A 13,134-nucleotide genomic window follows, 5' to 3' on the forward strand; every position below is an offset into this window, starting at 1 on the left:
GAGCCCCGCAGATCTTTGTTGTAATAACTGGGAGAAATAATCTCTTTTATTGATAGGCACATGTAGCTGAGAGTATGCCAAGTGACAGGTACTTATCTTTTTTTGCCTGTGTCCTGTGTTAAAGAAAGATATAATTCTTTGCGACTCTTCCTCGGGGGCATCGGCTCTTCAACGTCATTATTTCTATGTTCCATAGATGTATTTTTTTTCTCCCTCTCTCTTGAAAACCTGAGAATTAATACGAGAGCCAGCAATCTCAGCCAGCGGTCATTTGGAAGTGGAACAAAAAATGTCATGTCAGTTTATGGAACATTTGTTAAGGCTGCTCGCTGACATTATTCATACTTATTGATGGATAAAGAGAATAATCTCACGCCTCGTCTTTTGGGTCATTAACTTCATGATTTCAGTGGCTCTTTAGCATCCATGGGATGTTTTTTTTTTTTTTTTAACTCAGATCTTGTCCCAAAAAAAAGGGACTTGTAGCCCCTGAAAGAGTAAAAATAGTCTCAACTCGCTTTTTTTGTTTAAATGTTTTTGTTCTTATTAATTTGAAACCAAATAAAGCTCCAAAGTCGTGGTGCAGTGAGGCCTTTCAGACAGCAGTGGGAGCTTTAGAGTCAGAAAACAGGCTGAGTAAAGAGTCAGGCTTCTCACCCTGAATGTTATTCCCTCTGTTTGTCATTCACCACTGATTCTACACACATCCACATCATCTTTAAATTGCCCCTCGGGGAATAATAAAGTTTTATCGAATTAAAAGTGAATCGAATTTTGATATAATTTCTTCTTTAGTACATCTCAAAATTGCTTCCTCTTCTATATAGCTAAATAGTGTATACTAGCAATATATTTATTCATTTTAACTTAATTAGTTTTTTATTAATTTAATTAAAGAATGTATACTTATTTACTTGTTGTGTATCTCATGCATTTTTATTTTATTTTTCCTTTACTCCCTTGCAACATATATATATATATATATATATATATATATATATATATATATATATATATATATATATATATATATATATATATATATATATATATATATATATATATATGCATACCTTTATACTGAAGCCATCAAAATTATCCAAAATTATCATTGAACACATACAGAATTAGGTAATAAACAAAAATCTCTTTGCATAAATATGTACCGAAGTAGACATCTATCCTTAATGACATCTTTACACAGTCTTGGTAATCTTTCAGTCAGCTTCATGAGATTTCTTAGATGGACATTCTTATTTATGTAGATATATTATCATGAAGGGTTACCAAAGAGGAAAATGATGAAACACAAACCAGGAAAAGCTGACTTCACTTCAATGTGTTTAAATAATTTTAAACTGATTCTATGCCAGGGAAAAAAAATCTATTTATATATAAACTTTATTGTTTTTAACTCACATAGCTCAAATTATGCTAGATGCTTTTTGATGGTTACAAAAAGACCATAGTTTCTCTTTCACATTTCTCAGAAAAAAATTTTTTAGCCAAATCTTAGTGGGGTGCATGTATATATTTAAGCTTAAATGTATATATTTGACCCTCTGTGCAGCACATGCAGAAAAACGAGCAACACTTACAACTTGAACTTATAATTCCTATGTTTCAAATTAATTAACACTGTTTTTGTGTAGCGAATTTACCCCAATTTGCGAAATTTATCCCAAAAGGCCCAGATTTAATCTGACATTCCTACCCATGATGACTATATGAAAACTTTTCCACATGCTGCGGCAAAGTAGTACAGGATACACCCAGGTCCAGTCAGGGTATAGAAATCTCTTTCGGATATAAAAAAAAAAAGTACCTTTTACATCTAAATAACAGTTATAGTAATATATTGTTGCTATACTGCGATTTACTTCAAAAGTGTAAAGCCTGATGTTCTGTTAGACACTGTGTCGGTACAACCGTCTCACCTGCGGAACTCACCTCAGCAGCCCCTCCTCTCCATCCACCTTTTTGCCCTCCAACCTAATTCAAGCGTTCCCTCTCTGAACTCCGGCGCGGATGCATCGACTTATTGCATTATGTACTATTAAACAAACTTGGACTCTCTTTAAAGCGGAGTCAGACTTCAGAGGGCTGTGTGGCATGTTTATGGGGGTGAACTGTACAGTACACAGAGATTTCTCATTTCTCCCAGTGACCTTGGGCACAGCGACATGTATGGTTTTGAGGCTTTGATTTGCCACGTTGAGGTGTTGCGGAAAAGGTGCAATGCAAGATAATTTTGGCGTTTTTTTTTTTTTTTTTTTTCTTCACCTCCTGGGAGCATAGAGAAAGTAAGAAATACAGCGGTTCATACTTGGGAGATTACAGGTAATATGACACACAGCCTTCATAAACATTCTTGACCCAACCTGATGATGGAGATATTGCTTCAGGAGAGACTTTTCACACTTTGATTTGCCTAAAATGAGATGGAGGAGTCAGTGATCAGACCCTTTGAGGTTCCTTGCAGAGAGGCCATCGCTGACTGTATATGTCTCCCAGCATTTAACACACACTTACACACACATGTAGCGACAGCCAGGTGAGCAAGGAGCAGACTTCTGCAAACAAACTGAGAAATCATCCCCAAATAAGATGATATTGATGTATTATTCATGTCTGAAAAAAAAAAAAATGAAATACTGAAATGGTCTATCTCAGGCCATTGAAACCATGTGATAATCCACCAGCTTCCAGGGGTTTGGCCCTCCGGCGAATTAGGGATGAGCAAACTATTGTGCATCCCTCTGAGGTCAACACGGTTGAACTGGTGATACATATGTATGTTAATTTGCCTAATCTCACTTCTACAAATGTCTTACAGGCACATAAAGGGTTTAACACTGAGATATAATGATATCAGGGCATCAGGCAGGCGGCTTATGAAAACATGAGGCAGTCGTTGCTTTAAATCGGATGCAAAAACCTCCATACTGACTATCGGTACATAAAGTACAGCACATAAAAAGTAGATAGTAAATGTATGTATTTAAAATTTTTAACTGAAATGTTCAGATGTTGCGCCCTTTTAGTGGAATCACATGCACGTTAAAGCATTTTAAAACCACGTGGCTAAATGTTTAGAATTAGATAAAGGTTAGAAAAACCTGCAATTTGTCAAAATGTGACAACAATATTCCAGTTTTCTTTTCCCATGATTGTAAACATTTAAACCCTTTGAAAGCCACAGAAGTGAATCTACATGAGCATACAAATTTTGATATTTTAAAAATGATATCCTTCTCTGATCGTAAAATTGTGCTGTGTGGATCATTTCTTTTTAGAAATTGATTGTCATAAATAAATAAATAAATAAAATCTTCACAGGTATTCCAGTAAAATTGCCACGTTTGCCATTTGCCATGCTCTAAGCCTTGATTGTTAAGTCTAAAAGCCATTTAAAATTGTGCCGTTTAGAAAGAGAAAATTATATCTAATAAAGGTATCTTAATTACAGTAAACTAAAGGAGTTCTACGCGTAAACACAAACTTAATGCCTGAAAAGTCCAATGCCTACTGCAATCAAAATGTGTGAAAATCAAATTGAAGTTGTTAGACCCCAAAATATACCCTTCTTCTTAGGGCGTAAAGGTCATATGATTTATTTTAATTTTAAAGTTTTTCCAAACTTTTCCATCGCTGCATCTTCACCTTTCCCATTCGTATGTTCCCAGCTAACACCCCCCACCCCGCCAAGAAAAAAAAGGAAAAAGAAAAGAAAAAACATAGCCTATCTATTCAAAAGGCATTTAGTCCATTTCTTTCTTGGCCGGTAAACCCATTCATCAATTGTTCTGGCTTGTAGATTGCATTCTAATGCTAATCTAGCGTGTTAAATATCTTTTTGTCCCCCTTTCACCGTTTTGTCATTCAGTTTATCCAGTTTTGGCCACCCATTTTATTTATTTATGCGCCTGCCTCCATTCATGCGCTCATGTATTTTTTATTATGTTGTTTCACTGTCATGCAGTGTCAACTCACTCCATTCAACGTGGGCTACTTGAAGGGTTCGGAGGGACAAAGCGTGTACACATTGCACCGCTATTCACTCCGGCCAGCTGGATCGGGTGAAAAAGAAGGAAAAAAACCTTGTGAAAAGAAATCCTCCACAATAGACACAGAAGAAGTGGACAATGCTAACAGTTTTCCAAATACCACTGATTGCTTTCATCACAATGAGGGAAAGCAGCCGCTTTTGCTGAGCTCCACTTCAACAAACAACACTCTCACAAAAACCTCCCAACCCACGTTTTGTTCCCAGACAAAACCTCCTCGACCATCTAAACGCTCCCAGAGCCGGAGGAAAAAAGGAACTTCTTTCAGCCCCCCCCCCCCACCCTCCCTTTCCTTAAGAAAAAGAAAAAGAAAATAAAAAGAAAGTGGAAGAAATGCGCAAAAGCTGTAATTCAACGTCTTTTTACACTAAAAAAAACAGTATTTTAGAGAATAATCAATTTTAGCTATTAAAACTATTTTGGCTTTAACCAAAGATAGCAGTTTGTGCATCTTCTTTCCAATAATGCTTACATTCTGTCAACATTACGTTATTTTGGTAAAATATTCGACGATACAGTAATTTAACTGAAGATGTTGGTTTAGTCTGATTGTATTGTCATTTATTGTATGCAGTGAGGCTAATACTTAAATTAATTCATCAACTTAGACAAATTCAAGAACTGTCATAAGAGTTTTGGCAGCGCGGAAATCCGTTACTGGAGCAGCAATGTAGGCTTGTATCAAGGTTTGCGAGTTTAGCGACAGTGCTAATGCTAAAGTCAAAACTTGCTAGCAAGCTGAGCACAAAGTCAGTTGTTGCAATGGAACAGCATATCTTAGCTGTGATCGTCAGGAAGAAGATTTATACGCCAAATCGTTGGAATAGATTCAAAAAGTATTCATTTAGCTTTAGCTAGTTTAGCGACAGTGCTAATCCGAAAGATGAACTTGCTAACAACCTGAGCTTTTGAATTCAGACGCAGTAATTCCCAGATGAATACAAACCTTTGCTGCAGTTCTGAGGGTAAAGGTTAGCATGCCTACATTTCAGAAAAGATTTTAAAAGTTTGAAACCAGTTTTATCTATTTTAATGATAGTGCTAATGCTAAAGTTGCTAACAAGAAGAGTTTTTTTTAACTTAACTTAGAGGTAATTGTTGCTAGTGAATCTTGTGAAAATGTTTTGGAGAAAAAATTCTCATCAAACAAATGATTTGATAAGAAACAAATTGCTTATTTATTTTAACATAAGGTGACACACCACAATAATCTATAATTGGCTGGAATTTAGCAAATTTACTTGAGTAAGTACATTTTTAAGAAATAACTGAAATGCAATAATTGTTTTAGTTGTCGTCAAGAACTTAAATTTATCCAAATAAAAGTATTTAAATTATTACAGCCTCTATATTGGTTTGTGTTCTTTGGTGTACAGAGGTTTGATCAGGACATTTTGAAATATTGCTTAAAAGTAATAAACATCACAGCATTTTTTTAGAAAAAAAAATACATTTTTGAAAAAGGCCTAAAGTGTTGGAGTCCAATAGATTGAAAAAAATGGGTGCAACAAAGACATAGACATTTTCCTTGTTTTCTGGGCCTTAAAATAAATCCAAAGCCTGCACAGTGCGTCATTCTGGGGGCCGAGGAGGAGGAAGTTACATGGAGAGAAGGGATCGAGGTGTCACAATGGAGAGCAAAGCGCTGAAAAGGTTTAATTAACCGTGTCGGAGATAATTATCCCTGGACTGTCCAAATTAGTTTTGCATAATCGCTCTGATCCTTATGAATTAATCTCTTGGTGTAATCTAGGAGAGGCGGCTCTCTTCGGTTTGATTCTTAACATGTTGCTGAGAGAATCGGACGGTGCGCACCTGCTTCAGACACACACTCCCTCACACACACTCTCTATTCGGTGCACCCTTTTATTTTAATTAAACCTATTTTGTTTTTCTTCTCACACTCAGGTTATTTTAGAGCCTCAATGAGGAGCTTGTTCCCACCACTTTCACCCCCCCCCCCTTTTTTTTTTTGACCCTGCATGGGAAAAGAAAGCTTAGAGCAGCGCACAGTTTCATCTTCCGATTAAAATTGTGATAAATAAGGTTTTGGCTCTTGATAACAATGGGCTTATTTAGATTTCCCCTTCATCTACCCCCCACTCTGTAATGCCATTCAAAGCGTGGACAAAAGCGGCCTTTGGAGGATACCTTACACTTCACCTGGACTGGACTGAGGAGGCAGGAGCAAGAGGAGGATGAAAAAAAAGAAAAGATACCAATCTTGTTCATCTCATCAAGAACTATACAGCCGGCGATTCCCTTTCTTTTAATCCGAATAGGTTTTATTGTAGTCCTTTTTGCTCAACAATAGTTCGATGTACATAATGGGATGTTAAAGGAAAACACAAAACATACAAATTCCATATGAGTTAGTTAAAAAGTGTCTCTTTTTTTTTTCTTGCCGCACATGACACAAGGAGTGGGAATGGTGAAAATTATAATAAACCTCCAACTCCTGCCAAACTTGTTTTCTTTGCTACTGAAAAAGAAAGCTTAAAAATAAATTACATCTTGTAAGTTTCATGTGCAAATATCTTCTCCTTTTTTTTTTTTTTTATTTGTCTGGCTCACCATAGATTCCACTAAAACAATAAATATTACAGACATCTATAAAACGGTTTTAAAAAAAACTCAAAATATTTACACAGTATTTCTAGTGAAATATCTCAAACACTAACGCCCATAAAGGCAAATAAACTAGGTCATTTTGGATCTGTACACATTTACATTTACAGTGTTGTGGCAGTCCTCCTCATTGATCCATGAATTGGGACTCCCCCCCCCCCCCCCCCCTCCCTAGCTGAAAGTAAACAATTGTGGTCCTGATGAGAGGAGCAGGAGGGGGTCATTGGCCCCATTGGCCATTGATTCCAACAGGTCAGTCCTGCAGGTGAAAAAGATGCTCAACAGCTCAAATCTGTGCTCCTTGTCGAGTCATCTTCCTGGCAGAGCAACGGTGGATTAGAGAGTTCTCTAAATAAGCATTACCTTAGATAAAGGCATTAATCAATGTACATACACATGTGATATCTGAGAGGACGAGCACTTCATCACATGTACAAGTTTTTTTCTTTTTTGCATGCATAACAAAAAAAAAAAAAAAATCTTGCATGAACAGATCAGTCACATCTCTGAAGCGGAATTATCATAACGCCGCAGCATATGCAGGGTAAGGTTCAAGTTGAGGTTTCCCCATCCCGGGCAGCAGGATGTAGGCTAAGGGCGGCTGGAGCCCCGCCGAGGGCCAGGCCGTACAGTTACACGGGATCATGTAGCCCGGGTTACCCGGCGACGGGTGCGAGTGAGTGTGGGCGTGCGTCCCGCCGCCAACGCCGCCAGTCCCGGTGAACGCCGCGCCTCCCGGCGGGTAGCCCAAAGGAGATGCGTAAGGAAAGGACGGCGGGGAGAGCTCGGTCATCTTGGATCCCAGGTCGAAAAAAGAGTACGGGTTCGCGGACATGGACGGGTTGAAGAAGACCCTCGCAGCCGCGGCCGCCGCAGCCGCCGCCGCCTTGTCCGGGTTCCCCATCATGGATTCGGAGAGCGCTCCGGCGGAAAGTCCGCTAACTTTGAGCGCGTCGTGCTCCCCGAGATTGTAGGGCACCGGGAAGGAAAACTTATCTTTTTTCATCAAAGTCTTGGGCTTCCGCCTCGGTCTGTACTTATAGTCTGGATGCTCCTTCATGTGCATCGCCCTGAGCCGCTTGGCTTCGTCGATGAACGGCCTCTTCTCGGACTCGGTGAGAAGTTTCCACTCCGCTCCCAGCCGCTTGCTGATCTCGGAGTTGTGCATCTTCGGGTTCTCCTGAGCCATTTTCCTGCGCTGGGCTCTGGACCAGACCATGAAGGCGTTCATCGGGCGCTTGACGTGATCCATCGGTTTAGACATACTGCCACAAACTCTCTCTCTGAAAGAAAATATAAAGTCAACAAAATAAAACTTTAATAACTCACCAAACTGGTAGAGAAAAAAACACACACACACACACACACACAAGACAAAGCAGCTTCGCAATAATGACATTATTTCAATCTGGTTTTATTACTTACTCTAGACTTTAGTTCTTCATCCCACCCGTGGATTATCCTGTGAAATCTTCAAGTTCCTGCGTCCTTATGAGCGCTCAAATTGTTCCAGCGTCATAGTGCCATCCAAAAGTGACGTGCCTTTAGTGAAAAATGATAATAATGATAAAAAAAAATAAGAAAAGCGTGTCTTGTTCTCCTCCTGTCGCCTGAGACTGTCAGCCTAAACGCGCAGCAGCAGCGCTCTACACAAGTGCATGACAGCTCCCGCTTGCCCCATGTGAAATACCGGATTGTGTGTGGCAGGTAGTGAAAGTGGCGCTCACGCATGCGCACTAACACTAGACCTTGATTTTTTTTTTCTCCTTATAATTTCCCTGGGACTTTTTGAACGCATCTCATCTTTGAGATATTTATCCTTTTTAAGGCTGTATGTGGAGCTGGCTTTCTTAGATAGTGGTTATTTGTGGGAATTTCTGTCTTTTTTCAAGGTTGTTTCGTCTTATAAAACTATTTAAATCAGACGTTTCCCTTTTATTTAAAAAAATACATAAATATCATATCATTATTTCATATGTATTCGTTTATTAGAAAGAAATCTGTCCACTTTGCGCTCTTCTAATCCTCAAGGTGTCTTCCCCTCCTCCTGGGAGCCGCTCCCCCTAAGAAGAAAGGTAAAAAATGCGCTCTTTCATTTTCTGATTATGTCACTTTTATTTCATTTTCGCTTAATAAATAAGCAAAAGTATTAAGAAGGTCTGAAGTGTTTCTAATCGTGCTCAGTTAAAATTAATTACTTTCTTGAAATCACCCCCCTCCCTCCCATTTCCACGTTTACTTCAAAGGAGCTTCCCAAGGGCAGCGAGTCGACAACTGGAAATTAGGTTGTCCAATATTCAACTAAGCAATTACAGCTATCTGCGGGACCTGTTGCACAGACTGTAGGTTTGTTCTGGGACTTTCTCCTGATGTACATAATTATATGTGCCAAAAAGTAGAGAGGCTGCATTGAGCAAAATTCTAAATGACAAATTAAGCTGTAGGTTGTGCGCTTAGATTAGCATATAAAAGTCCATTCAATTCACCCGTCCCTTAAACGCGCTGTCCTAATCAGTTTGCACATTGTTGAAATTTTTACCAATATTTCTATTCTTATTTTATTTTTCTTCACGTTTTCCTCACACGCTGTAAACGGAGAAGGTTGAATGAGGACTCAAAGAAAATGTTAACAAGAGGGTTCGGGGGGGGGGGGGGGGGGCACCTTTGTCTCAAGAGGATCGCTGACAAAGTGAAGATGATCCGCGCCAAAATAACAGAAAAGGACCAGATGAAAGATAGACCTGCTTGTCTCAAAACCGACCCGAGCATCTCTCAACACCGCGCCTCCCTGCACCCCCCATCCCACCACCCTGTTTTTTTTTTTTTTTTTTGTGTGTCGGGCTTGTCATTCAGGCCCCCGATAACATTCCTGCAGAGAAGCGGTCCACTCCCTCGGCGGGAGCATGCAGCCTCTCATCACACAAGCGTGCAAACACAATTGCATGCGCAGACGCTTTGCAGTGGTGAAAGTTGCTGTCGGACTGGACGCGTGTGCGCACATGGACGCCTTCAGTGGGACCTTCTTTCTTGTTTCATTTGTCCTTTTGTTTTTGATAAATACCTATTAACGTTTCTACTGTAGGTCGGTTGTATTTCATATTACATACTATAGGAAATTACCTTTTTTTTTTTATTGTGGTCATAAATAGACCTCCCTTTTTAAAAAACGGTTTATAAGTCTGGGCCCTGTTCAGTGTCTCTTAATGCGCCATACATTGTATTTCTGATCATCAAAATGTTCACATTTATTTATTCATTCATTCATTCATTTATTTATCATGTCCTGTCCTGGCAAATTAGGCAAGCAACATGGTGGGTCTGGTTGACTTGGGGTGTTTATGGCGGATTTGCTCTATTAAAAGAGTTAAAATGGAACAATCCCTTTGTTGTATAGTGGACATTATTGCATCAATATTCAGATTTTCTTTATTTGCAAACTCTGGAAAAAAATAAATACAAAAAAAACAGGGGACTCGGGCGCAGCTGATTTTGCTTAATGAGGGATTAGGTTATCACTTGAACCTAACAGCAGCGTGAAAGAAATGTGGATATGTATAAGAGGTGTTGATGAAAATCAGGATTATTCCATGATATACTGATTTCTGAATTCTTCTTAAGTAAAAAAAAAAGAAAAAAGAAAAAAAAAGAATAGTGATGTCTAAAAATAAATGTTTTATTTCCCTTTGAATGAGGTCTGAAAACAGCATCTTCTGTTATTTTGTCCATTTCACATTCCCTCAAATTAAATGCCCGCAATCACAATTTCTTTTTTAGCAATTACTTGAGAAATGTTACCTTTTTGATTACAAAATATAAAAGCATTTTTTGTCCTAATCAAACCTACAGATAGCTAAATAAGAGAAACGTCTTTCCTCCAGAGCTGCATTTTACAAATCATTAATTTATCACTTTTTTTCTAGATTAATCGAAATCTGATTAAAACAAATAAACACTCCAGTCTGACCCCCCCCCCTCTTTCCACCTCCCTTTTTTTACACACACAGCTCCTAGAAAAAACACTTAAATAATTCAACATGAGTTTGTGAGAGTGGCAGAATTACCTGCTGATAAAGCTTGGGTCCAACCTCTGAGACGGCAGCCAGCGCTCCCTTCCTCACAGCGAAGCAGTGATAAGGCTGAAAAAGGGGGAAGAAATATCATGCAAATAGAAAGCAGACAGCAGCAACAACAAGCCCATGGGGACTTTTTTTTCCCCTTCCTCGGACAGATCGCACACAGTTCACACTAAAGCACTAAAGCCATCACTCTGTTAAAGAAGTCCCCCTGGAGGTGCGAGAGGCTCCATGATAGCACCCAGCACTTTATTCAACCGAACGCTCCTCCAAAGTGTCGGAGCAGGCACAGTAAATTACGAAGAAAGTTGATGAGGACTCCCCGGATAATCCAAGCCAGTGCAATGAATGCACTACAGAATATTGTGGGATGTTTACTTACCTCCTCATCCTTCACAAGCTCTTATTCTCCCACAGCAGGAGGAGGGAGAGGAGTCAGGTCTGTGGATACATTGATTTCAAGGAAACACGGGTTGACCTCTTGCAATCAGATGGCTTTTCTCTGACTATGAAAAAAAAAAAAGAAGAAGAGAGGGTAAACAACAATATCTGGCGTTTGGCACTTCAAACCCGCACAAAGTGGGGGGAGTATTTACTGCCACATGAAAGTTGGCTCATTATCAGGGAGGTTTTGTAAGAAGAGGAAGAGGGAGGGGTCCTGATTGTGTACCTGATGTGGGTTTTTCTTTCTGCTTGCCTGATCACAGCTCTGCCTCCATCTTTCAATTTTCCTCCTCAGCCGCGGCTTCTCTTGTGGAGGCCGAGCCGAAAGGGGAAATGGCAAAAAATATAAAAAAAGGTGGTCAGCTTCCCCCTTTTGAGCTTTTCTGATGGTTCAAAGCCTTTAAAAGACATGTCCTGATTTAATGGATGGTTATCAGATGCAAGATTTACTCAGATAAGAACAAACATTGACCAAAATTGTTCAAGAATTTATCTGAAATTCCTGTATTGATGAATGGGAACATAAGTGTGGAAATTATAATTATGTTTTAGCAGTGATCTTTTTGCAATAATATTTTAACGCTATGTAAGATATTATATGGCGATAACATATTTCCGTATTGTTATCCATTTCCATTACAGTTTAGCAAAAGAACAATCCAAGCATTTTAAATACATTTCCGCATCAAAACATTTAAGCTGCTCGCAAACTTTTCTGTAAAAATCAACCAAACTCAGTTCATATATTGTTTATTTAATACAGGTAAAAAAAAAATCAGTTTGTTTTTCTCTTTTGCTGTAAATTATTAACGAATAATGATAAAGGCTGCACCGTTAAAACAGTCTTCCATCTATATATCACACTGAGGTTACCAGTGTTTTGTTTGGTTTTGTTTTTTTTAATCAAAGTAATTCTATTTCAGAGGTATTTTCTCTAATTCTGCGCCATATGGGAGAAGACTGCATGATTTTCTGATATATGGAGAGGGCTTGTGAAGAGACTGGCTAGAATGGCAAGATGTCATTATCATGGGTCATTTCAAGCCAAGTTGTTGTTGTCATCATTCCAGTCAACACCATGGAAGAACTCAGAAAAGACCCTCAGTAGTCAGATGTCATTATGGTAATACGTAATAACAGTAAAGTTTATTTTTTTGGGGGGTCAGCTAAAGTGGTTTCAGTTCAGACTGCATGCAGTGTCACTGTTCTGGGAAATCACAAAGGTGTCAACAGGAATGGTGCAGTTAACCATTTTATGAAAGGATGGAAACCAATCAGTTTGAAAAACTGAAACAGCAACACAAAAAATGTATAGAGGTTGAAGTTCTGATGGTAAATATTGTCATCGTTGATTTGGTTTCAGCAGCGGCAGCCATCACTGTTTCAGATCAGCAATGCCAAGCTGTTGCTCAGACATATAAGGTTGAACCTCCTGGCAACTCAAATGTGACTCGGTCGCTTCAAATTCTTCGGCAAAATCCAGTAAATATCGCTCATCCGCCATAACGTTTATAAACACAAGATATTTGTCCACTGGTATAAGTAAAAAATACCACAGAAGTATGGTGTTTACACTAAAACAGAAATTATAATGAAATGTATTGTATTCAAGACAGAAATACAACAATTATTCAGGCTACCACTAAAATAATATTAAATAGAATTATAAGAAGGGTGCCTATTTCTATTACTCAGGTGCATTTTGGTTGTAATTCACACTTAAGCAAAGATGTAGAGAGAAAACCTCCTAAATTCAAATGTAGTTCTTAAGTTCTTGTTGCACCACGGATTATACCTTTCTGCTGTTGGCTCTCCATAGCATTCAAAAAGTATTCAAAACCCATGCTAGCTTGCCAGTTGTTGCTTTGAATGTGATCAGAGCTCTCTTGTCAATATTTCAGACAATGCTGTCTTTTTTTTGT

General features: G+C 38.7%; 1 protein-coding gene across 3 annotated transcripts; it reads right to left on the minus strand.

Annotated features, from left to right (window-relative positions):
* Positions 1 to 6,859: 6,859 nt before the first annotated feature.
* Positions 6,860 to 11,315, minus strand: sox21b (SRY-box transcription factor 21b). 3 transcript variants are annotated; one of them, XM_021321848.2, is made up of 4 exons: positions 11,151 to 11,315; positions 10,757 to 10,831; positions 8,121 to 8,237; positions 6,860 to 7,978 (listed from the first exon to the last, which is right to left on the minus strand). In XM_021321848.2, exon 4 carries the CDS (start codon positions 7,957 to 7,959, stop codon positions 7,216 to 7,218), a length of 744 nt encoding a protein of 247 aa, XP_021177523.1. In that variant the 5' UTR covers positions 7,960 to 7,978; positions 8,121 to 8,237; positions 10,757 to 10,831; positions 11,151 to 11,315; the 3' UTR covers positions 6,860 to 7,215. The 3 variants fall into 3 exon arrangements, with proteins under 3 accessions (XP_021177523.1, XP_035995133.1, XP_021177522.1); XM_036139240.1 differs by lacking the exon at positions 11,151 to 11,315 and having other exon boundaries at positions 10,757 to 11,113; XM_021321847.2 differs by lacking the exons at positions 10,757 to 10,831; positions 11,151 to 11,315 and having other exon boundaries at positions 8,121 to 8,554.
* Between the last annotated feature and the right edge of the window lie 1,819 nt (positions 11,316 to 13,134).

This window comes from Fundulus heteroclitus, chromosome 7, assembly GCF_011125445.2.
Source record: "Fundulus heteroclitus isolate FHET01 chromosome 7, MU-UCD_Fhet_4.1, whole genome shotgun sequence".
Classification (NCBI taxonomy): Eukaryota; Metazoa; Chordata; class Actinopteri; order Cyprinodontiformes; family Fundulidae; genus Fundulus; species Fundulus heteroclitus.